Raw genomic sequence first — 23,555 nt, 5'->3', positions numbered from 1 at the left:
GATTAGAGGAAGAATCATCGTTTGTTCGTCTGTTTTACCGATCCTCATTATTCTCTTAGCTGGAGTTCCCGTCTTTTTCTGGTCTGCCCTAGTCGTTAGTGAGCAAAGTCTCCAGTCCATCCATCCATCCATCCATTCCTTCCCTTCCTCTTCTTTTCCTTCCCTTCCCTCCCCTCCATCTGAAGAATTATCTGTCTTCGCTCTACCCCTCCTCTTCTATTTCCTTCCCCTGTTTCTTGTTCTTGTCGGAAAACACGGAGTCGGTTTGCGGATTAGTTCTGTAACTCTGCTTTGTGTCTATTTTCTGCCTTTTTCTCTTCCTCGATTTTCTTATATCCTCCGCCTTCTGGGAGTTATCCTGCTATCTTACGTCCTATTCTCTCGCATACAATATTCAGCGCGCCGCGCCTTGAGCAACGCTTTTCGTCTAGTCTCTGAACGTCCTTCGAAAGTTCAATTATCAAGGCCTCCATCGGTTGATATCACATTGTCTGGTGAGTAGTCTTTTTGTTCCTATTTAATTTTTTATTCTACGTTATGCCGTTCTATTTTCCCCCCCTTTTTTGGCTGCGCTCTTTAATCGTTTCTTTGTTCTTGTATCATCCGCGATCTTTTCCAGCGAATTGGTGGACAGCCGATACTCAGCCCTTCTTTGCGATCAACGCAACATATACTCAAACCCTTACTCAATGCCTCCTGGAAAATGCCGACCAATCTACAACCCCGGACTTCCAAACTTCTCGCAAAAGGCCGGGGGGCGCGGCGGAATGGTATAACATGTTCGACAAGATGACTCCCTCCTCCCTCCGCCGGCTATGAGAACGAGGAAAGTTGACATCAAACCGGCCGGGAGAATTGCAAGTCGCATCTCATGCCACCGTCAGAATATCCCCTGGGTTACCCGACAGAAGGCACGCCTAGTCGATGAGGTCGGCAAAATCGTTATCTAAAAGGGACGGTCACAGCCAAATGGACGCGGCACTAGCATTATTGGACTGGCAAGGCAGTAGGCAAAAGTGCCTGTTATCATATGTGATGATTACTTGCCCTAATCTATATACCGGATTCAACCACCAAACGGGCCTGCACAGTCTCATTTGGCTGACAACTGGATTGCCCGCCACAACCTGCTCAACAGAAACCCTCCCTATGATTTCTTTTGGAAGTTCTCGGCGTTGAACCAGCCCTGGGAACACGTTCCAGCACTCAAATATTTTGTCCCGTCCTTTTTTGTTTACACATCTGATCTTTCAGCTTTTTTCCTGTCCTTTCTGTCTCTTCTTTTCCATCTTTTTTCCTTCAGAGTATCCTCGCTCGCGCTTTTTTCTCGCTAACCCATCTTCTCTCGCAGAAGTAGTGTACCTCTTTCAATACCTTTCAAGTGCTCAACGATCGTACGACACGCTCTCTGACGACCTCAACGATTTCCCTGGCCATTCACGCGTTAGAAAAGTCTTTTATGAGGTTTCTGCTTCTCATCTGAAAATCGAAGGTATGCCTGCGAGCGCTCTGTTCAAATCCAGTTAGAATGGTCGATGCGACGCGCGACGATTCACTGCGACACAGCTAACACCCAGTGTTACAGACAGTGCTATCACTCGTATTTTTTTTTAAAAAAAACCATTTGACCATCATACAACATGTCCTTCCAGAACTTCGACTCTTTCCAGAGCCAGCACCCAACGGCTGATGCGGCTGCTGCTGCTCCGGGCGCTGCCGCAACAGCTGACACCACCATGACCGGCCAGGCCGATCCTTCGACTGCTCCCTTCCAGGGTCCCGCCCCCGGCGAGGGCGCTCCCGCTGTCCCACAGCAGGGAAATGAGGGAAAAACCACGCTCTGGTATGTACGAGTCTACTGGCGCACTTTTTGTGTGGCGCACTGTATTACTGTTAGTGCAGTAAGAAAGTCTAATCTTTATCTTGACATAGGATGGGTGAGCTTGAGCCTTGGATTGATGAGAACTTCGTCCGCAACCTCTGGTTCCAGATGGGTGAGCAGGTCAATGTTAAGATGATCCGTGACAAGTTCTCTGGGTGAGCAATTAAGAATTAATCCTGATATTGAGAACGATGATCCTAATGTTGGTAGTAGGAGCAATGCCGGTTACTGTTTCGTTGATTTCGCTTCTCCTGCTGCTGCAGGTAAAGCTCTGTCTCTGAACGGTACCCCCATGCCGAACACAAACCGCCTGTTCAAACTGAACTGGGCAACTGGTGGCGGCCTTGCTGACCGCAGCCGCGATGACCGTGGTCCCGAATACTCCATCTTTGTCGGTGATCTCGGCCCCGAGGTCAACGAATACGTTCTCGTCTCCCTCTTCCAGAGCCGCTTCCCCTCCTGCAAGTCCGCGAAAATCATGACTGATCCCATTAGCGGCATGTCTCGTGGTTACGGATTTGTCCGTTTCTCCGATGAGAACGATCAGCAGCGTGCCTTGAGCGAGATGCAAGGTGTTTACTGCGGAAACCGCCCGATGCGCATTTCCACGGCCACCCCAAAGAACAAGGGTCCTGGCGTTGTTCCTGGTGGTATGGGCATGCCCGCAGGACCAGGCATGTACCCTCCTATGGGTGCTCCACCTATGGGCTTCTACGGTGCCCCTCAGCCAATGAATCAGTTCACTGACCCTAACAACACGACTGTCTTCGTTGGTGGCCTCTCTGGATATGTTACCGAAGATGAGCTCCGCTCCTTCTTCCAGGGATTCGGCGAGATCACCTACGTCAAAATTCCTCCGGGCAAGGGATGCGGCTTCGTTCAGTTCGTTCAGCGTCACGCAGCGGAGATGGCCATCAATCAGATGCAGGGATACCCCATTGGTAACTCCCGTGTGCGTTTGAGCTGGGGTCGCTCCCAGAACAACTCCGGTCCTGCTGGCAGCCCTTACCGTCCTGCCCCCCCGCCCCCTCCTATGTACCTTCCCCCTCAGCATCAGTATGGCGGCTTCGCACCTATGAAGGTTAGTGGTCTCCCCTATATCTCCTCATCTTCTCACTGAGAAGCTCTTGGATCGTTCTAACGTTTTTTGCTCGGACTAGTAAATAAACCAGCGTTCCTTGTTTTGAAAAGGAGCAACAGGAGTTTTCTCGTCCTTTCAATGATGGGTCTTTCGAGTTATACCGTATCAAATTTGCTATTTATCTCTGCGAAAGTTTTCCTCCATAGTTGTTGATGGGGCTCACCTTCTCCTGTGTCACGTACTTCATATGTGAGCGCTTCCGTTTTTAGCCATCGTACCTGAGCTCTTTCCGATCTTCCCCCAATTTCTCGATATTCTATGATCTCCCCCGGCTCATCTTCCTGCCACATTTGGCACATACTTCGCCTTCTGTTTCACCCTATCTTCTTAGATGCACCGGATCTTGCGATTCTCCCTTTATGTACCCCCACCGTTCCACCCGGGTCATAGGTTCATTGTTCGTACTCCAGCAATCGGATGTGCTTCATTTTCTCTGTACTCAATGGGCTGGCAATTTGCGAAAAGTTTTCACTGCAGTCTTTTCCCCCAAGGTATCAATTGAATCATTCTCGCGCTGTTGAGATGCTGAACCATTCGTCCTGTTACTAGACTACTTGTACAACAACATTATTCTGTTGGCCCCGAGTACGCTTGCGACCGCATACGGAAGATGTGTTTCATTTATTGAGCTACAACTGCTTCTGCCTCCTTGTGGTTTTTGGAGTTCCGGTTGAAGGCTACTGTGTGCGTTCCTCAGAGAAAGGGCAAGTCTACTGTGTGGCCGGTGGCGCATGATGAAACGGTTTTATTTCGTGATAACCGAGCAGAGGGTGGTTTCTCATCTACAGATGCAGGTTGGGACTGTTTTCACGTCTTCTTTCTTATGGATGATTCCCCGGTTTGCCTTGGCGCCTTCGTTTCTGTTTGAGTTGACATTGCAAGGTCAGCATGAGCGTTTTCACATCCTGCTTTCTGCTGCACCGAGACGGTCTAGGAATTCGCCATTCAGTTACTCTTCCTCTCACCAAGTATTCAGTGTGGTTTCTTCCTCCAATAGTAGGAGTAGTAACACGGCTTTGAGACTATCCAGGATGCAAAAGGAAGGCTCAGAGTTTCCTCTTCCGGCAGGAGCGTCCGGTGGACATCTCAGCATCTCTCCTGCCCAGCACCAACAACCCCCTGCTGCCTTCAGACTGCAGATACCGAGCCAGAGCATCGATTCCAAATCTCGACTTATCTCCTTCCTGCGTGCGGATGTGGTGGTGTTGTTACTGCTGATATTTTCTACCAGATTCCAGTCCACGCTCTAGATTCTTCGCTTCTCATTTTATTACGAACAACCCAGCAGCAGCGTTACCTGAGTTAGCCAGCCAGGATGCGCTACGAGAACTGGGACGTACTCTTATTCCCAGCGAACTCTAAGGTGCCGATCCAGGAGTTTAAAACGCAGTGTTTTGTAACTCGTGATCGAGGCAAGTAAGACTCTCCGTGCGCAACCCAATGGTACTAACATACAAGCTGTTATCCTAGAATCCCCCTACCTACACAACCCTGCCTTCGCCGGCCCAGCTGCCTATTATCAACCGCACGGTAACTTCGGCCAGGTACCAGTTCTCACCACCTTCATTCCAAGCTTGCCTCCGAACAGCCCCTTTCGAGTGTCCATTCACACCTGGGACCAACCTCATCCGAGCCGTTTGATGGAGAGTCTCTTACAGCCCGATGACGCTTCAATGTTTGAGGTCCGAATCTTTGTGGATGGTTTGTGTGTGGCGTAAGTCATTACCGACCGCAAAGGCGTGGCTGCTATACTGAGTCTAATTTCTTGTTCATGTGTAGGGCAAGCATCTTTAGTCAGAGAACAAGTTGGCCGCATGTGATCGGTAAGACTCTCGGGCCCCACTCATGCTGAGATGCTATTCTAATATCGTCCCTGCTCGCGGTCCAGACTTGAGTTCCCGTACGCCCACCCCCTCTCCAGTGATTTAATTCATACCTAACAACATCTATAGACATCGACAAAGGCGGAAATCGGGACACCTTACGGTTTCCGCCCTTCCACCCGGAAATACTAGAGCAAAGGCATTGGGATGCAGGAGATCTTCACGGCAGGATTAGGGTTGTGATTGCAGAAGGGTTTGCCCGGCCACATCGCACTCCGCCCTTTGAAAGAGTGAAAGAGGTTATTGCATTCGCATTCCAGCATGCCCCATTAAGTGAGTTTTCCCTAAACTATCTGTTCAAGGTATTCTTGGGATCGACTCATCCTGCTAGATGTTTTGGAATACTCTAGCATTGCCTGGCCGAATGCTTCCATGTGGGGCAAAGAGCAACGCCTTTTCAAGTACAACACAGGAAGCGGGGTGAACGATCTCAAGGAAGCAGACGAGGCACATGCTCATTCACCAGCTCGACATGAGACCCGACCCCCCGTACCCGCTCCTGGGCAAGATAGTAATTTTCCCGCGCTGAACCTATGGAGAGGCAGAAATTATCAGGGACCTGTGCCACAGTGGCAGACCAACAACCATAGGGAACCCCGCTGGGCACATCCGGAGAACGTTTTTGCAGACCCGTTCCTCGATCCATACATGCTTGATCCAGAAGCACGCCACCGCGGTGCGAGGCCGTCTTATGAGGATATATCCATGCCAGATTACATCTCAAGCGCAACTAGTAGCCGAGCAATCTCGAGCATGACAGGTATCAGCTACGAGCACAGCAAACATTCCAGCCTTGTTGCTCCCATTGACGAAGAATCATATAGCCAATTAGTCCAAGCTCTCAGCCCTCCTAAGCCGCTTGCGTGCAGTACTCAGGCCCAGGCTAACACGACTCTTCCTGTTACTGCTACTATGCCAATGGGAACAAAACTCTCCGCTGCAGCAGAGGCACGGTCCGCATCCTACGGCAAGAGTGGGAGCCGCGGCTCCGTCAGCGTATTAAAAGAGATCTCATGCCCAGATAGTCGGGACGTATCCGGATCGAGTGCGCAATCAAACGCCGTGGCTCCTGGCCCTACTGTTGAGCGGAGTTCGGTGGCCAAGCTTCATCCCAACCCCATTGGGCCTATCAAGAGCCGAAAAGAAGGCGTGTCTCAGGAGAATAAGGAGAATGAAGCTGAATCTCCTCGCAAGGAAGGAGATAAAGTCCACCAGGCTACTCCGAAACTCGTCGTGCCTACCAGCGGCAGTATGGAAACCCCAGCCGGCGGCAGAAGGCGACGCTCTGTAGGCTCCAGTCGCGAAGATTGCCTCAACATCAACGGGAAAGAGTCAGTACTTCTCTCTCCGACTCAGGATCTGCCCCGGGTAGAAGATGATGTCCATCAAGCCGACTTCGACCGCTTCCTTGATTCTCAGCCAACACTTGTGGGCGCAATAGGCGACGTTGGTGAGATAGAGTAGATTGCCTACTATCTTTATTAACACTGATTCGGCCACTATGGCGACGTTGCCTTGCTGTTTCTTTGCCACCAATCTACAAAGACCGCTAATGCTGTCCATCATGATACCAAGTGTGAACAGCTCGGGCGATAGGTGGTCATCATTGTATTATTCTTGCTTTCGAGCTATACAGTCATTACCCCCCCAATTGAACCAGTGTTGGGCTAGACAAGTTAATCTGGCCTTGTCATTGCTACAGTCAGCCTGTAGAATATAGAGGGTGCTTGCTCTGGATATTCAAGGGCAACGCATTGCTCATCAAGCAATTCAACAGTGAAGCCACCCGTTTGCGACGTATAACCTGTTTGGGAAGTTCGCCAGCACAACAAAGCGCTCCTTCCTTTCTTCCATGCTCCCTCCTCCTTGTCCTTCTTGTCTGTCTTCAGTTTATCTGAACCCGACAATCCCATTCTCTGCCACCGGTATCCTGTCCTATCCCAACTCCTGCGACTGTCTATCCACACTGAAATTGTTTCTGGCAACATGGCCGGCACGCAGAGAGAGCATCCTGCCTTGGGTTCGCCCTCATTGCCGATTCCATCATACCCCCGCTGGCGTGCGGATAATGGGCCGTCTCAGCCCTCCCCGTACTGCGGGATTCTACCATCCATCAGTTACAGCGAACATGGTCAGGATAATCCGACATTCGGTCCGGAAATAGACCCCGAATACGTCCTGCCTCCCTCCTACCCCGTGTCCAAGAGCATCGTATCCTTCCCCTTGGCTCCATCTAGCCGTTCTACTCGGAATCCTACCTCTGTCTGGCCTACCCATTCCATTCAATTTCCAATTCCTGGGCAACTAGAAGATAAGAGGACGCTCGTCAGAGTCGAAGAACACACAAATGGCATCTCTCCGGATAGGATGATACCTGCAGAGCCAGAAAACCAAGCGGCGGGAATTGGACCTCAGGTAAGGTCGATACAATGATCGCAATTCCAGGTTCTTCTACGATTATCGTAGCAACGCAAATCGATTGCAGCTAACATACATCTGATAGGCCTGGTCAGCATCCGCATCCTATGCACAATCCGTTTCTCTCGGCTCCCTTGACTTACAATCCTTAAGTGAATCGAAGGTACTCTACTATTTCGGAGTTTTGGCGACACAGGCACTTCTCCTCCCCAAGTTCAATTTCACACGCAGCCGAAAGTCGGATTGCTGGGACGTCAAGATGACAATGTATGGAATGACATTCGTTCGCTCACACGTCTATGAATCTCGGATAGATGCCAAAGTGGATATTTGTAGGGAGGCTTTGAAGAAGCTGAAGGCTGATTATCCCGAATGGATTGTGCCCGAAAGGCCTCACAATTCGCTTGCACCTAGCGGCTGGAATTGGGCTGAGACCCTACGCGGTAAGGGAGGAAATCTTTTAGACAAAAGCCTCGTTTACTAACACGAATCGGAAGAATATTGTGTGCAGCACGGTTTGGGTGAGCCGATTTATACAAAGTACGTCCATCATAGAGGCTACCGCCACGAGGTGGAAGCAAATGGTTGCATGTACTTTGGCGCCCTTCAGCATTACCCAGACGAGGCTTCATCAAAGCAAGGGGCAGCACACGTGGCTCTCTACGATATGTTAATCCGGGGAGAAGGTGAATGCACCAAGTCCCAAGGACTGTGGGCTTTGAAGGCCACCAAAGAAGCTCTTCTGGCACTGGTTCCTCGTGACCCTTGCCACACTCCTACCGGGTCACGTACGCCGCCAAAGAGGAGGCTAGAGCACCAGGGCGAATCTAGACCTGCCAGGCGGCACGTTCGAGCGAGTGGGTCACCAGCAAGTTCCTCGAGGGTTCTCAAGCCAAAGACACGGAATGCAAACCTACAACCGTTAGAGAATCGCCGACTGGCAGCTATTGAGAACGAGGCGCCTGTGATTGACAAATGCCGCTGGAAGGTTACTGCATCAGAGATTTTATGTCAAATTCGAGATCTTGGAAAATGGGCGGCGAAACTAGAAAGTAACGTAGACCCTCTTCCCCAGAAATTCTTGACTTTGCAACCTAGGCTGACATGAGATACGTGTCCTCTCGTTGTGAGAGGTATCATTTCATGCATAAAAAGAGATCTGTGATCTGCTAGAGCTAGAGCATCCAGATATCAGTATCGAAAGATCCGACGGAAGACTCATCGAGTCTGAAGGCGAGTACAGCGCTGCCGCGTATTTTAAGAACGATCCATTCCTCGTCAGAGCTGGGGCTATTGGCCGGATACAAAGCGTTATGTGTACCAGAGATACGGCGCACGAGGTCTGCGCTCAGAAAGTCGCGAATTACCTGATCAGCATGGTGGAAGAGGACACAGCGTTGGAGAATACGGAGTGCAACCAGAGTGGAAATGAAATTGGAATTTCTCGACGATCTTGCAATTGAGTTAACATACCATGTCTAAGACAACGCATCAGATACGGATTGCTGGGGCTGGAACATAAGGAGTCGTTGGGCAAGCCCACCCAGGCTGTTCGGTTTCCTCTCACGATGCGTTTCGAAAGGAAAGCTTGACGAAAGTGTTAGAGAAGTTGCGTGTAATGCTAGTAATATTATCGTTGACTGTCCTGGAGGGACATACCTCATGGCGAGCGCAGAGAGAATGGTCATGTTATTAGGGTTTGCAGGTCGGGGTTCAAGACGTTAGAGTTCCAAAAGGGTCAAGCTGAAGAGCAATTCACATTACTCCAGTTAGCGGTAGGAAGGAAGCCTACGTATGCATCTTAGAAATGAAGTTCGAGGTTACACTCAGAGGGCAGGCCTTGTAGCTCCCTTGTGAAGCACAGCCGCTACATATCAGTATTCATTGCGACACAAAGGTGGGTGCAACCCACAGCTTCAATCTACCAAACCCAGTCTCGATTGAGGAAGCTGCTAAAACCGGCGAGGACCCGAAAGCGTAATTTCTTCTGTCCTTCAGAATCTATTTACGCTCTTCTTGTGAGGAAGTCATCCGAAGACCTAAGCGGTGTCGCAAAGAGATTTACATCTGAGAGTCTGTTGAGGAAGGGAAGCGCGATGAAGGGGTAGGACATGATCATTGATTTTTGGCTAAATTCAGTGACCCGCTAGGGATTGAAGCCAGTATCGCTAAGGTGATAGCGACCCAAGTAAAGCCTCGAGTTTAACGCCGCAACAAAGACCAGCAAGCCAAAACCAAGAACAATCAATGCGGAATGGCAAAAAAAAGGTGACGGACATTCTAGTCCTGTGATGATCTCATGCACAAGTAGAATAAGGGCATGGCTTGACTCAAGGGGAATACCAAATATGATGGAACTTGGAGATTAACTGGATAATTTGTCGGGGAAGGGGGAAACAGTAGTAGTAATATAGTAATGAAAGAAGAAATGAAGTGAAAGGACTCGAGAAAGCTCAGGATGAATAAGCTTGGCACACGAGGCATTGCCAGCTTCAGACCCAAATAACACTCCACGGAAGGCAAGCAGAAGAACGGATATGCAAAAACAAGATTACACCAACGCCTGTCTCGCGGGCACATATCCATATCCAAGATCATGTCAGAACACTTAAAACAAGACAAGAAAAAAAAGCAGGAAGAATGGAAGGTAAGGAAAGGTTAGTAGCCAACGGGCGCGAAGTTCACGGAAATGTACAAAACAAGGGTATATAAGAGCCGGGATTTAAAGACACTGATTTCGTTCACAGGCCGTTCTCGGCACCAGTCTCAACACCATCAGGGTACGTTATGCTAGGATCAAACCCGAAGCCAGCAGTGTCGGTGTCAGTGTTGAGGAACGTGTCGAAGTCGAAATTTTCGAGGATATCTGGGTTTTCCAACGCGCTGAAATCAAGGCTGAAAGCATTTGGCTGGAAGAGTCGATTAGCGAGTGAAATGGCAAGTACCATCCACAGAAAACTTACATCGGGGATGCTAAGGTCGTTGAATGATTGCTGAGTCTGGTCAGGAGGGGGTTGCTGCACAATAGTCTGTTGGATGGGAGCAGACGTGGGCTGCTGCGGAGCGCCGGTGGTAGCGCTTGCACCTTGTTTGCCAAACGATTGCTGGTGCTGAGGTGTAATGGGCGTCGATGGGGTAGGAGTCGGTGGGTGCTCCGCCTCCGAAGACGGAGTAGCTGCCGTGTTAGAGGCTGCCGCAGCTGCGGCGGCTGCACTCTTTTTGTTGGGTCGCTACAGAAAGTCAACAATCACAAGAGAAATCCATGATGACAAGATAAAACTGACCTTTGCCCCATCTTTCGTCCCTTTCTTCTTCGGTGCCGCCTTGGTGCCGGGTTGCGGTGTTGGAGGAGCAGCAGCGCCAGTCTGGGGAGATGGAGGTGGCTGACGGTTAGCATTTGCAGTAGGAGGCGCTTGGGGAGGTGGCATCGAATTTGCGCTTTGGGGCGTTCCTGTCGTTGGGGGTTGGATGACAGGAGATTGTTGTGGCATCATAGGTTGACCACCTTGCTGAGGTTGCCAAGCTCCGTTCGGCATTCGGGCACCAGCCGGGATTGGTTGACCCATTTGCGGGCCACTGAAAGCCGGGTTTGAGCTGGGTGGCCGCATGCCGTTGGGACCCTGCATACCGTCCTGCATGCCCTTCATGAAGAACTGAGGAGCCATTTCAGGAGGCATTTGACCAGTGAAGTTCATCGGAGATCCACGACCCTGCATCATAGCATCAGGTGCACTTGGGGAGCCGGGGAGGCCAGACTGTGCTATCTTAGGAGTGCCACGCTTCATCTGATCATTGGGGTTTGGTGAGGTCCCTGTCCTGCTGCCCTGAGGAGAAGTGCCTGGCGGCATTTGCTGGCCCGGTTGTTGCTGTCCCTGCCCAGGCAGTGGCTGACCATCGGGGCCGCGGCCCATACTGTCCTGCTCTTGACGAGCCATCATAAGGCGGCGTTTATTCTGCTGCTCGAGGAGCATGAGTTGCATTTGATAGTCCTGGAGAGCATGGTTACCATGCTGACCACCAGGAGTTTGGACCCCAGCCCTAACCTGCGCCATTTGGCCATTCGCGCCATAAAAGTCGCCATTCATCGGATACATACCCTGGGCATCTGGCATGGGTACCAGATCCGCCTGATTCGGCATCACGCCGGGATTCATTAAACCGTTAGGCATGCCCTGGTTATTCATTGCTGAGCGAGAGTGATGTAGAGCCAAGTTTTGAGCATATACCTGGATTGATTTCGGCTGTGCAGCCGGATTTGTCTGCTGAAAAGCACCGAACTGATTCGGGTTCATTGGCCGTGGAGTAAGCCCATTCTGCATCAATAATGCTGGGTTTGCTTGGCCGGGCATGGCTTGTCCCTGGCCTCGTCCGTTGGGAGCCAATTGTTGTCCATTCATAGGGCCACCTTCAAGACGAGGTCGCTTCGACGGGGACGGCGCATTTTCGGCGGAAGATGGAGACTGCGGTCGATTGCCGTTCATGTCAATGTCAGAATGCTCTCGCTGCATTTGCATCATCTGCATCTGTTGGTTTTTCTGAAACTGCGCCAATTGCTGCTGCGAGCTATAAAATAAAATATATCAGTTTGATTGCCCAGTCTCGGCAAGACTTAGGAGAGAATATTTTCACAAGCAGGCGGAGGGGATAGGGGCGCGTACAATCCACCAGTGTTGTTTTGTAGAACAGTTTTTTGGAGGTTGGCGGGAACCATTCCGTTCCCGCGCATGTTGTTGAGTCGCCCCATCTGGCCTGGCATCATCTGTTGTTGGTTCCGGAACATCTGGTTTTGTTGCTGCTCCCTGAGGCGCATCAAATTCTGCATCGCAGAAATGTTAGAAGCTTGACAAAGGGGAAGTTAAATATAACGAATTAGACTCATACCTGAGTATGTTGGAGATACTGCCTTACATCGGCGCTATTTCCCTTCTTCCGTTGGGACCAGAAGAACTCCCAGAACAGGCTAAACCACTCCAGAAGAAACGAGGTATGTTGACTTTCACTGGAGAGGTTGGGTCGAGGCAAGTCATCAGGAATCTTCAATTTGTCACCATCTTTACCGTCCGTCATCATCGCATCCCCATCAACGCCGTTCACATCGCCCTCCCGACGCTGACCGGGACTCGTCTTGATGGGAGGCTCCGTGTTGAGCTTGATCAACTCATCCTTAACAAGTGCTCTCGCACAGTCGTGATAACCGCGTTTCAGGAAGTAATCGTAGATATAAGTGTTGAGGTTGTTGATCATCATGTCGGGAATATTCATGTTACCATCATTACGCGGCGCCATCGAACCGTTATTGACCATTGGCACACCTCCGACGGGACCCCCGGTACCCGGGTTCATCCCAGCAACGTTCATTTGATTCATGATGGCGTCCCACAGGCTGTATGACCTTCAGCACTTCAGTTAGTCCTCGGCGGAAACGACGACCTAAATGGTTTCAACGCGCATTCACAGACTTGAAGTGAGAAAGTTCACCACCGCGAAAAGGTGAATCGCAAGTTCGGATAACGTAAGGAGAGATCCCCGGAGGTGAGTTAAGAAGAGTCAAAGAAGATGCGAGATACGGCGAAACAAGGATATGCCTTTGCACGCTCAAGAGCAAGTGTACATATAGCCAACAAATAGTTCGCGTTCTGCAGATTCCACTCCGAATCGGGATGAACTGGATTCGGAGGTTGGTATGGTTGGTGTAAAGGAGGGGAAGGCCTGACGAGTCGGAGAGGGCTGCTATAACATCTGCTATAGGACCTCAGCCGAAGAGATCGAAGGTGTGAAAAGGCTGTGGATTTGCAGGAGGCGATTAGCGACTAAAAGACGAGAAGCGTACGGAGGAAAGGCGTCGTTTAGAAAAGAGGAGACGAGATAATAGTCGCGATAACATGCAGAGAGTATAAAAAGCGAGAGAAAATATGAGGATGATAATAATCAGAGCGCTCCCGTGGAATACAAAAAGAGAAGTGATGGTGCCTTCTGGCGAAGACCAAGCCAGAGAGGGGGGGGCGGTGGGTGGAGGAAGTTGAAGGCGACCGGCGAGATGAGATATACAGGTGGATCTGAGAGGCAGTGGTAGGGGGGAATAGAAGGGGAGAGGGCAGAAGAGGCGAAGCGAGAGGAGCAAGAGGAGGAGGAGACGGATGGGATGTGGATATCAGTCCCAGTTCATGAGGAGGGAGGATAAGTCAAGATCAGACTGACTTGGGACTTTGGACTTTCCACTTGGGCTGGTCTCAATTCCCTCTTCCTTTCTGCTGGGCGGGAATCGCTTGCTCGGCGCGGATTATCCTGCCCGGAACAAGGCGGGAGGGCTGGGAGTTGCGGTCGCCAAGCGTAGATCTGAGCATGAAGCCCAGAGGCGTCGAAAGATGAAACAAGGTGCAGAAAAAACGCTGACGGAAAGGGAGTGAGGAGTGAGGAGCAGGGTACAAAAGAAATATGAACCTACTATCGTTGGAATCTCAAGTATTATCCTCGAAGAACGTTGATTAGGAGGTCGTATTGGAGAGTGCAGCGATTCGGACTTGGGGGTTGGGAGAAAAGGTGATCAAGGCGGGCTCTGTCTCTCGCTGCCGGAAAGGTGTTCGATGATTGAGGACAGATTCGATTCCCCCCAGCCAAATAGGTACAAGCCCATAAACCAATGTACAGACAAGAATGAAAGAGAATTCTCTTTATTTAATGAGAAAAGAGAGATGGAAGAAACTGATCTGAATTGATGAGAGTCGATGCATCAGTTGTTGTTACACACAGGGTCTCTATCGGTGCGTAGTTCCCAGCACAGCATGATATGTCTGGCCGACTTGAGGTTTAGCGTATCACGTGGCTACTCGTCACAACTCCATGCATCTTCCTATTTTTCACTGCTCCTGACAGATGAAGCTGAATTGAACAACCGGAATATCATCACATAATAAGCCGTCTCCCACCTCGCATACTAACCGCGATTGGGCCAATGTCACAGGTCATCCTCTTCGAAATCGAGCCTGATACGAAGAGACCCTATCGGTCTCTGTCACTGAATTCCCTCTCTATAAAATTGCTCAGCCCTATATAACCCCCAGTGGGTGAACCAGGTACTATCCTACAAGGGTTTTGTATTAGATTACCCCAGAGATACTCACTCATCCCTCCCCCGCCAAGACGAATCTCGAGTTCCAGATACTCCAAAGTATATTTCCACACCAAACTATGGCGAAGCGGATGGGTGGATTTAACTTAAATTAGGTTATTGATCCGTGAGGTACCCTCTATTGAATGAGAGACATTAGAGAGAATAACGGAGGCTATCTAATGAGATCGGATACCTCACAGGTCCGGTGTGGTATCCAATTAGAAAAATCATACTTGTGCAATACCTTGAGATAGGTAGTGGACTACGTGATACAAGTTCAGCATCCTGATGTATTATTGACCATATTCTATCTGGAGAGCGAGATCAGGACAGCCCGGATGACTGGACACCGCGCTATTGCCAGTCCACACATTAGCGGGGCGTCGCTCCACAATGCTCAGTTACGACTCCAAAAGCGTAGAGAAGACCGAGATCACAGGATTCCAAACCCCAGACACCTCGAATTACCTGAAAATAGACATTGTTCTCAATCTTCCTCTGGCGGCATCTCGTCCTCGATATACCTGACCAGTGATACCCGCATTTCTGTGGTATCGTCACCGCGGAGCACATCGCTAACAAAATGAGCCTCGATCTGCATTTGCACCTAGATACCAGACACTTAGCACTGTGGTACGAGGCGAGCAGTAGTCACCGTCCTCACCATCTCTAGCGAACCTCGGAGAACGCCACACAGAATATTTGAGAACCACAGCTCATCTTGTGCTCTTCCATCGTCTGGCAGTTCAACAAAATCGGCCAGTGGATTTTCATCGAAGACAAGGGAAAATTGGTTATTGTCGCTGGTCCAATTCGTCACCGTCGGAGCGATGTTCAGAAATATCTTGAATCCAACCTAGTCCTTCTCAGTATCTCTCGCCGGATCAACTGTATCCTGTGTTTGCTATATCATACCTTCGCAATCATGTCCGCAGTCTCGCGGAAGTTGGCGCATCGACCCACGTTCGATTTAGCCAGAAAGTCCTCGATGAGCCGCATCCCAATGTTGTATCCCATCTTCTCCAATTGTTTGTTGACTTCGTGATAATTCCCATCGTAGTCCTGGCATAATTGCGCGACAATTGTTCCGTATGTTAACGTTACCAGCTCTGCATTAACCTTATCGATCTTCGTTCTGGAAATGACGGAGTACGAGTTAGCAGTGCTTTCATTCGATAGTAGCTCGCGATTTCCGTAAATTGGTTATGAAAGGCGGTGGCGTTCAGCTTACTGACTTCCAGAGTCTACTTTGGTGTATTAGTAGGCTGTTCAATTAACCCTCACGTGTTTGAGGACTCACTCTTCCCCTATTCTTGAGACTTTCGTTGACGATGACATTTTGTATACTCTTGGTTGGAGGACCCAAGACTTTAGTTCAATTCCACGCGAAGGGAATGTCCCCGAAGCATATGAAGTCTCAGTAAATGCACGAAACCCCGCGAATCCCGGGTCGGAAGGCGGAGCTTTGGGCGCTTAACTGGCTGGCTAGCGTCTACCGCGGCTAACGTTTCCAAAATCAAGACATTGCGCAAAAGGCCCCTGTTTCCACGCAGCCGCTTTCTTTTGGCGATTTGAACACATACTCCGGCGAAACAGTTAGCCTTCTTGGTTTCTATATCGTATTGTTGATATATTTCCTCGTCCTTTTTACTTCCAGTTGCGTTCCTCCTTGAATGATGTCGGGTGAAAAACGGCCGGCACAGGCAGCCTTTGGATCGTCCAACCAACTGGTTGTGAAGCGAAAGAAGTCTGACGGGACCCTCAATGATAATAAAGCAGTTGTCAAAGGCTCGTCTCAGAATGGTGCTCTTGTACAAACAGTATGTGTATCTTCCAAAAATCAATGGAGGAGCCAAGGGCCGTGTCTGACATCGATCTCAGGTCCCCCGAACCAGTGGACTTGAAGCCCCGATTATGGAGCTAACGGGCAAGTTTGGAGATCTACTTAGCAACTTACCTATACTAAGATAGGGAACTAGGCCATTCTGGCGAAGTCTTCATCGCGCGATTCGACCCTACCGCGCAGCACATCGCATCAGGTTCAATGGATCGGTCTATATGTACGTCGAAAAAATCGAAGGATATTCGCGGCACTGACTAATATGGGTGAGGATTAGTGCTTTGGAATACGTACGGGCAATGCGAAAATTATGGCGTTCTATCTGGTCACAAAGGCGCGGTTCTTGACCTACAATGGTCTCGAGACTCCAGAACAATATTCTCCGCATCAGCTGATATGACCCTTGCGAGCTGGGACCTAGAGTCGGGCCAGAGGATACGGCGCTATGTGGGACACGAAGAAGTCATCAATTGTCTCGGGACCAGCAAGAGGGGCCAAGAGATGCTAGTTAGCGCGAGTGATGACGGCACAATAGGGATCTGGGACCCACGACAGAAAGAGACGCTAGACTACTTGGAAACAGAGCTGCCTATTACAGCTGTTGCGCTCTCAGAGGCCGGAAATGAGATATTCAGCGGAGGAATTAACAATACCATCCAGGTCTGGGATATCCGAAAGAAAGCCGTCGTTTACTCCATGGCTGGACACACGGATACCATCACGTCTCTTGAGGTTTCGCCGGATTCGCAAACTCTTTTGTCCAACTCTTTTGATTCGACAGTACGGACGTGGGATATCCGGCCTTTCGCCCCGACGAATCGGCACATTCGAACATATGATGGTGCTCCTGTCGGCCTGGAAAAGAATCTTATCAGAGCGAGCTGGAATTCGGCCGGTGATAGGATTGCGGCGGGGAGCGGCGATAGAAGTGTTGTTGTGTGGGACTTTAAGACAGGAAAGCTCCTATACAAGCTCCCTGGTCACAAAGGCACAGTTAATGATGTGCGATTTACGCCAAACAATGAGCCCATCCGTAAGTTCAACTACCGCTATCTTGAACGATGCCGTACTAAGTTTAGCACTAGTTGTTTCTGCGTCGTCAGACCGGACACTAATGCTGGGCGAACTCGGGAAATAACGACGCCAATTTAGAATGGTTTGTCGATGACCTCACGATGGGCTACCCGGAATCTACCAAACGCGTTTTACTTCTGATGTTAAACGGGATTGAACGGCAGAATCAAGCTAGTTGCGTGGACACTGGCACTGGGTATGAAATTCGATTCGACGGATGTTTTGTCGGACCCAAAAAAAAGGCGTGTATCGACTATCGAGGAACAAAGATTTCCCCCCGAGAGTGGGACTTTGTGCTTGCCGATACTCTTCCTGCAGATTGGCCTGCGCAAAGCCGGAAACGGGCCCAATACTATTACCGGTCTGGGGTTTCATGTGCCGAGCAGAGACTCGATTCTTCAAACTGTCTTATTACGACAAGAACTTCAGATCTGTATGTGTGATCTCCTTTTTTGACTTATTAAAAAGCATGTGCAGCCGAAATCCCGGAATTATAATAAGGGGTGTCTGGTCACTTCTCGTGAACTACTCAGAATAACAGCCCCGTAACCGCAGTTCCCTTGATTTTTGCCCATCCGGACCCATTCTGCAGTGTTAAAAGTGTATCGTTGCACTACCTATCATTTATCAATCCCTTAACATATGCTCGCAAGCTCGTTACAACGGGCCCTCTATTCTATTATTCCAGTCATTATCGCTCTAACGTCCCAAGTATGAACAGGTAGCAACAGAAGCGGCTTCCAATTTTATTAATACACTGGATTAAATGCATATTTTCCCTGTCTTCTTCTAATCACCGTGCTAATCTCAAGCTGGTTTCATTGTTGATTTCCCAACGCTGTACACTCCATTGTGTAGATTCTCACGAAAGCAGGAACTTCAATTCTGCTGCTAAGCCCATGCATACTGAGCCATGGGGATGGCCACAGCCAAGTATTTCCTCGAAAAAGCGACCGCGCGCCATATCCTCATCAACTAGCACTTACTACCTATCCTCAGAATATCATTTCCTATTCGATGGCAGCTTCCCCGGGTATGCTTTCCGGGTACCACGGCGCGCCTTCTCCAAAGAGCTTCTGAGGCTGGATTCCCAGCACATTTCGAATTCGTCGCAGTTGTGAGTACGCAGACACAGGTGCAATATTCGGTGCTCTGCCACCTCAGAGCGGTTGTCACTATCCAGACCCTCTCTAGCTCGAATGAATAGGTGATTGACGAAGAACCACCCCAGATAGTCCGTCATCATTGCTCACCTGCGAACTCCTCAAAGTGGACCGATGTCGCCGCATCACGTCGTTCAGAACCCTCTTGCACCTTCAATACACTTATATTTTCCCCCTGATGGAGCCCGACTTCCGACAGGACGCGGCGCGGAACATAATGATGCGCCGTCGAACGGCCCTCCGGGCGAAAACGTACGGATTATACGACAGCCTGGAACGTCTAGCCATGGCCGTGCGCGGTCTTGCGGCTTGATGATAAAAGATAGGATTATTCGGACTCGGCTGTACGAACTGATTCTGTCTACAATCCTTCTCCTTATCGACCTCGCCGTCTGTAAGACAGCACCGTACGATGGCCTATCTAATCGTGCTAACATTGTCTAGACCTTGTGTTCGTGGTCGTTGGCGCTATTGGGGGCCGTTGGACTTTTATTGTACTGATCTTCGTACTCCTGCTTCTTGGTGTCTTATGGTGCTATTCTCTGATCCGTCGATGAGTTTCCGGGTTCCGCTACCAACCACGTACTGCAGCTGAGCCTAGCAGGGGTTTCTCACTATGCTCAGCCGAACCGGCCTATTCAATTTACTATGGTGGGGGATGAGGAGCGTTTTGTGAAAACCATGGGGCTGTTTGCGTGAACGTTGGAGTTCCGCCGCCAGCGTATGGCGTCTGGAAAAGCAGTTTGGTAAGTTGACGATGTCCCTTACAGGAGATATGATCACACCGTTAATACATATGTAGAGGCTCAAACCAGACCTTCTCTACTGGCAACGGGTCGATAGTCAACGGCCTGCCCCGGCGAGGGTTGTAATGCTCGAGGGGGGTGCAACTGGCGAAAGCCATGAACCGCCACCTCCAAGCTATGTGTCTGACAAAGGTGTCGACAATGCAGTTAGTTGAGCCACAGCTGCGATAATTCAGCGACTGCTCGCGACGGTAATGACTGTGCAATGGCAAAGGCTCTTCACTTTCTGTCGATTAGAAAGTCACTGCACTCCGTAATATTTTTACGTTTTGGCACATATTGGGAGTTATTTGGTGTCAGCAAAGACATAGACATTGTTTGCAAAACTCACCCTTCTTCTCTGGAGCTGGAACAAAATTTGAGCATTGTTAGACTTGCTGAAAACATCATGAATAACCTTTTGTGGTTGGTATGAAACGCGAACTCCTTGTCGTAACAGTTTATAGTGTCCTCCTTGGAGCGGGAGATCTGGCTCTTCGGAGATCTCGACTCACGTGTGGTCTTTTGCTCCATCAACATCTTTCGCCTTTCCGCCTCGAGCCTCGAAGCCGGGGAAATCTCGAGCAAGAACAGCAGTGGCCATTCGGAACGACAGGATTTTCCCCTCGAAATTGTCGTCGCCGCACTCCCATGCCGTCTGCGGTCGGTTCCCTTCTGCGGTAATGCGCTCAGGATGCGGGACCTCACAAATGTCTTTCCATTCGGCGTGGATGATGGGCTTAGTCTTGATCCTGTCGCTATGGCTCTCCACAACTCAGGCCATGAGGCAGGATCAAATTAGAGACCTGAGGTGAGCTTATCGAGCCCTACCGCGCGCATGACACCATGAAGCTAACTCTATCGTCTCTGGATTCCAGGACCGAGACTGAGCACATGTTCTACCATGGTTTCGAAAACTACCTCGAACACGCCTTTCCGGAAGACGAACTGCGTCCGCTCTCGTGCCGGCCGCTTCATCGCGATCGTAATAACCCGGGCCATGCCGAACTCAATGACGTTCTGGGGAACTATTCCCTGACCTTGATCGATAGCCTGTCGACCCTGGCGATCTTATCATCAAGCCCCGATGACGGGCAGAAGGCCTGGGGATACTTTCAAGATGGTGTAAAGGACTTTGTGAGACTCTATGGGGATGGATCTGAGGGCCCAGGGGCGCAAGGCGAAAGGAGTCGGGGCTTCGACATAGATAGTAAAGTCCAGGTCTTTGAGACCGTCATTCGAGGGTTGGGTGCGCAATTCATGTTTTCTGGATTCAACAAATGCGTGTTGTTTCTAACGGCGACTTACAGGTGGACTGTTGAGCTCTCACCTTTTCGCTGTCGGTGACCTTCCTATCACCGGATATAGTCCTCTCGCAGCACCGGCGGCCTACGCCAAAGCCTGGAATAAGGCACCCTTCGTTGGCCATGGGCAAGGCATCAAATGGGACAATGGATTCGTGTACGATGGTCAGCTCCTCCGACTGGCCGTTGACCTCGCGAATCGCGTCCTGCCGGCGTTCTATACCGACACCGGTCTTCCCTATCCCCGAGTTAATCTACGGCATGGCGTGCACCGTCACCCTTTCTATGCGAACTCCCCTCTGAATGCTGATTGGCCGGGCTCTTGTAACGGCAAACATTGCGTGGCTTCATCGCCGGAGATTACAGAGACCTGCAGTGCAGGCGCTGGCAGTCTGGTACTGGAATTCACTGTGCTGAGTAGACTCACCGGAGATGGACGATACGAGGAGTTGGCGAAGAGGGCCTTTTGGGCAGTGTGGAATCGAAGAAGCGACCTTGGCTTGATTGGCGCGGGTATCGACGCAGAGTCTGGCGAATGGGTCGGCCCTTTCACTGGCGTATGTCATCCAAAGCGGATTCCGGTGCATTTGTGAGACTAACAGTGCGAACTTGATTAGGTGGGCGCCGGGATTGATAGCTTTTTTGAATATGCTTTCAAGTCTTACATCTTGCTTTCCTCTGGGGAGCGTCCAGAGTACGATCTTGCGAGTCCGTGGCGTACTCTAGACGACTACTTCAACCCGTTGAGCGAGTACGAAAATTCCGCAGACGCGTTTCTGCAAGTGTGGGAAGAGTCGCACGCCTCAATCAAGCGCCACCTCTACCGAGGAGAGGGGTATCAGCATCCACACCTGGTTCAGGGAGATATATTTACCGGCGCTACTCGGGCCTTTTGGATTGACAGTCTGAGCGCCTTCTATCCGGGTCTTCTGACGTTGGCAGGAGAATTGGATGAGGCTATAGGGATCCACCTGCTCACAACAGCGGTGTGGAATCGTTTCTCCGGGCTTCCTGAAAGATGGAATGTCGCTACAGGGAACATTGAAGGAAACCTCGGCTGGTACGGGGGTCGTCCAGAATTCATCGAATCCACTTATTACCTCTACCAAGCCACCAAGGACCCTTGGTATTTGCATGTTGGTGAAATGGTGCTGCGGGATATCAAACGACGTTGCTGGACCAAATGCGGCTGGGCCGGGCTCCAGGACGTGCGAAACGGGGAATTGAGTGACCGCATGGAGAGCTTCTTCCTCGGGGAGACGACCAAATACATGTTTCTGCTCTATCATCCAGAGCATCCCCTGAACAACCTAGATCAGCCGTTCATCTTCACCACCGAGGGCCACCCGTTAGTCGTCCCCAAAAGCACACTTACAGCCGATCGAAAACACACAAAGCAAGAGTTGGACAGGCATAATCTGTGGAGTGTATCTGTTTGCCCAACAGCACCTATACCCCCGACTTTCGGCCTCTCCTCGACTGCCGCCCGCCCCGATGTCTTTCACGCTGCGAACCTAGCACGACTGGACCTGATGCCGAATCGGGGACCGCCAGAGGGCCCTTTGGAAGACCATACAAAAGATCGTGCAGGTGTTACAGTCGCCGACCTTACTTCGCCGACCAATTACACTTTCTTCCCCTGGACATTACCGCCAGAGCTAGTACCGTTCAACGCGACGAGCTCACTTATGTCTGTTCGTCCGACACTGGACATATCATTTCCGGCTGTGCCTGGGCTGGCGCACGGCCCTGGCGTTCTGGAGCGGGTCCGGGACGGCATCCTCGTCAAATCCATCGGCGGTTTGCGGATGAGCATGGTCCGAGACGCACCCTCGCGTGACCTAATGGTCAATTCAGAGGGCAGCGAATTCCGAGTGCAAGTCGTCAACGGCGTACCACTCGGGAAGGATGAGAAGGTATACCTCCTACGGGAAATCACGTTTGATGTCCTGGATCCCGGAGACCCGAATTTCACGCGGATTCGGGATACCACTATGATTGACCTTGTTGTTGATGTTCTTCCAGAAAGCTTCAGCCAGCGAAATGATTCTGATGATGGTCGAGAACCTGCTTTGGCTGGAAGCGGAGGACAGCAACGAATCTTCAACGTTGACTCATCCGCGGATGACGGCAAAGCTGCAGCAGCAGTAGATGGTCCTACTTCGAGCATGAAGGACGTTCTATCATCACTGGTCAACTCTGTCTCGTCGCTGCTCCGGGACGAGGTTCATCACCTTTACACGCCATTCCCCTCGAGGACATCCAGCCCCCTTCGGCTTCCTCTCCCAGCCGCAGTCGCCACGGGACTTGGGTCGGCTCCCCTCCCCGATGTGGACGACGTATCCCTAGTGTCACTCACCGGTGACAAATCGCACAGCCGGCTTCCGTGGTCCAGCATCTACATGGCCGGCGATCTCTGCGATCAGCGCATCCTCCGCGACGTCGCCCAATCACACCAAGTCCTCGTTATCAAACGCGGCGGATGTAGTTTTTCTCAGAAGCTGCGGAACATCGCCGCATTCCCGCCATCACGGAACTCTCTGAAACTCGTCGTCGTCGTTTCCTACGAGGAGGAAAAGCACATGAAGGACCAACCGCATCTGGCGCCCGGGCTGGCAGCATCGCTCGCAGAGCCGTACCTGGCGCGCCCGCAGCTAGACGAAACACAGACGACAGCTGGAGGAATCCCACGACGACATCTCCTTAGCATGGTGCTTGTCGGCGGCGGTGAAGAGACGTACGAGCTCCTCCGACAGGCGAGAGGGGTGGGCGTTAAACGACGGTACTCGATGCGGTCGCAGGGGGTCCCGATCAGTAATTTATATGTTGTTTGATAGACTATAAGTACACCGATATGCAGCTATACGTAGATCCTAAACGATTATCGGAAGTCTGGTTTGGTCCACATAACCTTTCTGTTTATATAGAACCACGAATTTCGCCATCATCTTCGG

The 23,555-nt window shown here is 50.7% G+C and overlaps 8 protein-coding genes across 8 annotated transcripts; 6 read left to right on the top strand and 2 right to left on the bottom strand.

Moving 5' to 3' along the window:
* Positions 1-1,183: 1,183 nt before the first annotated feature.
* BJX67DRAFT_195212 (RNA-binding protein) lies at positions 1,184-3,214 on the top strand. The gene is made up of 5 exons (XM_071025390.1): positions 1,184-1,492; positions 1,586-1,843; positions 1,933-2,037; positions 2,093-2,963; positions 3,043-3,214. The coding sequence occupies exons 2-5, from the start codon at positions 1,641-1,643 to the stop codon at positions 3,043-3,045; spliced, it is 1,182 nt and encodes a 393-aa protein (XP_070883876.1). The 5' UTR covers positions 1,184-1,492; positions 1,586-1,640; the 3' UTR covers positions 3,046-3,214.
* A 1,124-nt stretch (positions 3,215-4,338) lies between these two features.
* Positions 4,339-6,370, top strand: BJX67DRAFT_373538 (uncharacterized protein; the record flags this gene model as incomplete). The annotated part of the gene is made up of 5 exons (XM_071031407.1): positions 4,339-4,435; positions 4,494-4,737; positions 4,803-4,846; positions 4,976-5,179; positions 5,238-6,370. 5 exons carry the CDS (start codon positions 4,339-4,341, stop codon positions 6,368-6,370), a joined length of 1,722 nt encoding a protein of 573 aa, XP_070883875.1.
* Positions 6,371-7,164: 794 nt separating this feature from the next.
* Positions 7,165-7,988, top strand: BJX67DRAFT_359948 (uncharacterized protein). Its single transcript, XM_071029721.1, has 3 exons — positions 7,165-7,210; positions 7,281-7,402; positions 7,468-7,988. The coding sequence occupies exon 3, from the start codon at positions 7,584-7,586 to the stop codon at positions 7,806-7,808; it is 225 nt and encodes a 74-aa protein (XP_070883874.1). The 5' UTR covers positions 7,165-7,210; positions 7,281-7,402; positions 7,468-7,583; the 3' UTR covers positions 7,809-7,988.
* Positions 7,989-10,065: 2,077 nt separating this feature from the next.
* Positions 10,066-12,682, bottom strand: somA (putative cAMP-dependent protein kinase pathway protein (Som1); the record flags this gene model as incomplete). The annotated part of the gene is made up of 5 exons (XM_071031406.1): positions 10,066-10,233; positions 10,288-10,539; positions 10,570-11,887; positions 11,983-12,140; positions 12,206-12,682. 5 exons carry the CDS (start codon positions 12,680-12,682, stop codon positions 10,066-10,068), a joined length of 2,373 nt encoding a protein of 790 aa, XP_070883873.1.
* A 1,993-nt stretch (positions 12,683-14,675) lies between these two features.
* BJX67DRAFT_359935 (TRAPP complex core subunit BET3) lies at positions 14,676-15,864 on the bottom strand. Its single transcript, XM_071029720.1, has 5 exons — positions 15,736-15,864; positions 15,671-15,679; positions 15,351-15,570; positions 15,100-15,291; positions 14,676-15,042 (listed from the first exon to the last, which is right to left on the bottom strand). Exons 1-5 carry the CDS (start codon positions 15,771-15,773, stop codon positions 14,923-14,925), a joined length of 579 nt encoding a protein of 192 aa, XP_070883872.1. The 5' UTR covers positions 15,774-15,864; the 3' UTR covers positions 14,676-14,922.
* Positions 15,865-15,970: 106 nt separating this feature from the next.
* On the top strand, positions 15,971-18,120 carry BJX67DRAFT_359928 (WD40 repeat domain-containing protein). The gene is made up of 5 exons (XM_071029719.1): positions 15,971-16,255; positions 16,317-16,362; positions 16,415-16,495; positions 16,553-17,308; positions 17,361-18,120. The coding sequence occupies exons 1-5, from the start codon at positions 16,109-16,111 to the stop codon at positions 17,411-17,413; spliced, it is 1,083 nt and encodes a 360-aa protein (XP_070883871.1). The 5' UTR covers positions 15,971-16,108; the 3' UTR covers positions 17,414-18,120.
* Positions 18,121-18,626: 506 nt separating this feature from the next.
* BJX67DRAFT_383308 (uncharacterized protein) lies at positions 18,627-19,069 on the top strand (the record flags this gene model as incomplete). The annotated part of the gene is made up of 2 exons (XM_071033435.1): positions 18,627-18,906; positions 18,957-19,069. The coding sequence occupies 2 exons, from the start codon at positions 18,627-18,629 to the stop codon at positions 19,067-19,069; spliced, it is 393 nt and encodes a 130-aa protein (XP_070883870.1).
* Positions 19,070-20,007: 938 nt separating this feature from the next.
* On the top strand, positions 20,008-23,435 carry BJX67DRAFT_383307 (glycoside hydrolase family 47 protein; the record flags this gene model as incomplete). Its single annotated transcript, XM_071033434.1, has 4 exons — positions 20,008-20,108; positions 20,176-20,546; positions 20,608-21,158; positions 21,219-23,435. The coding sequence occupies 4 exons, from the start codon at positions 20,008-20,010 to the stop codon at positions 23,433-23,435; spliced, it is 3,240 nt and encodes a 1,079-aa protein (XP_070883869.1).
* Positions 23,436-23,555: the final 120 nt, after the last annotated feature.

The sequence above is a fragment of the Aspergillus lucknowensis genome (genome assembly GCF_044049455.1).
Source record: "Aspergillus lucknowensis strain CBS 449.75 chromosome Unknown BJX67scaffold_36, whole genome shotgun sequence".
NCBI lineage: Eukaryota > Fungi > Ascomycota > Eurotiomycetes > Eurotiales > Aspergillaceae > Aspergillus > Aspergillus lucknowensis.
The sequence above is the reverse complement of the archived record's forward strand: the minus strand, read 5'-3'. Positions and strand labels throughout refer to the sequence as shown.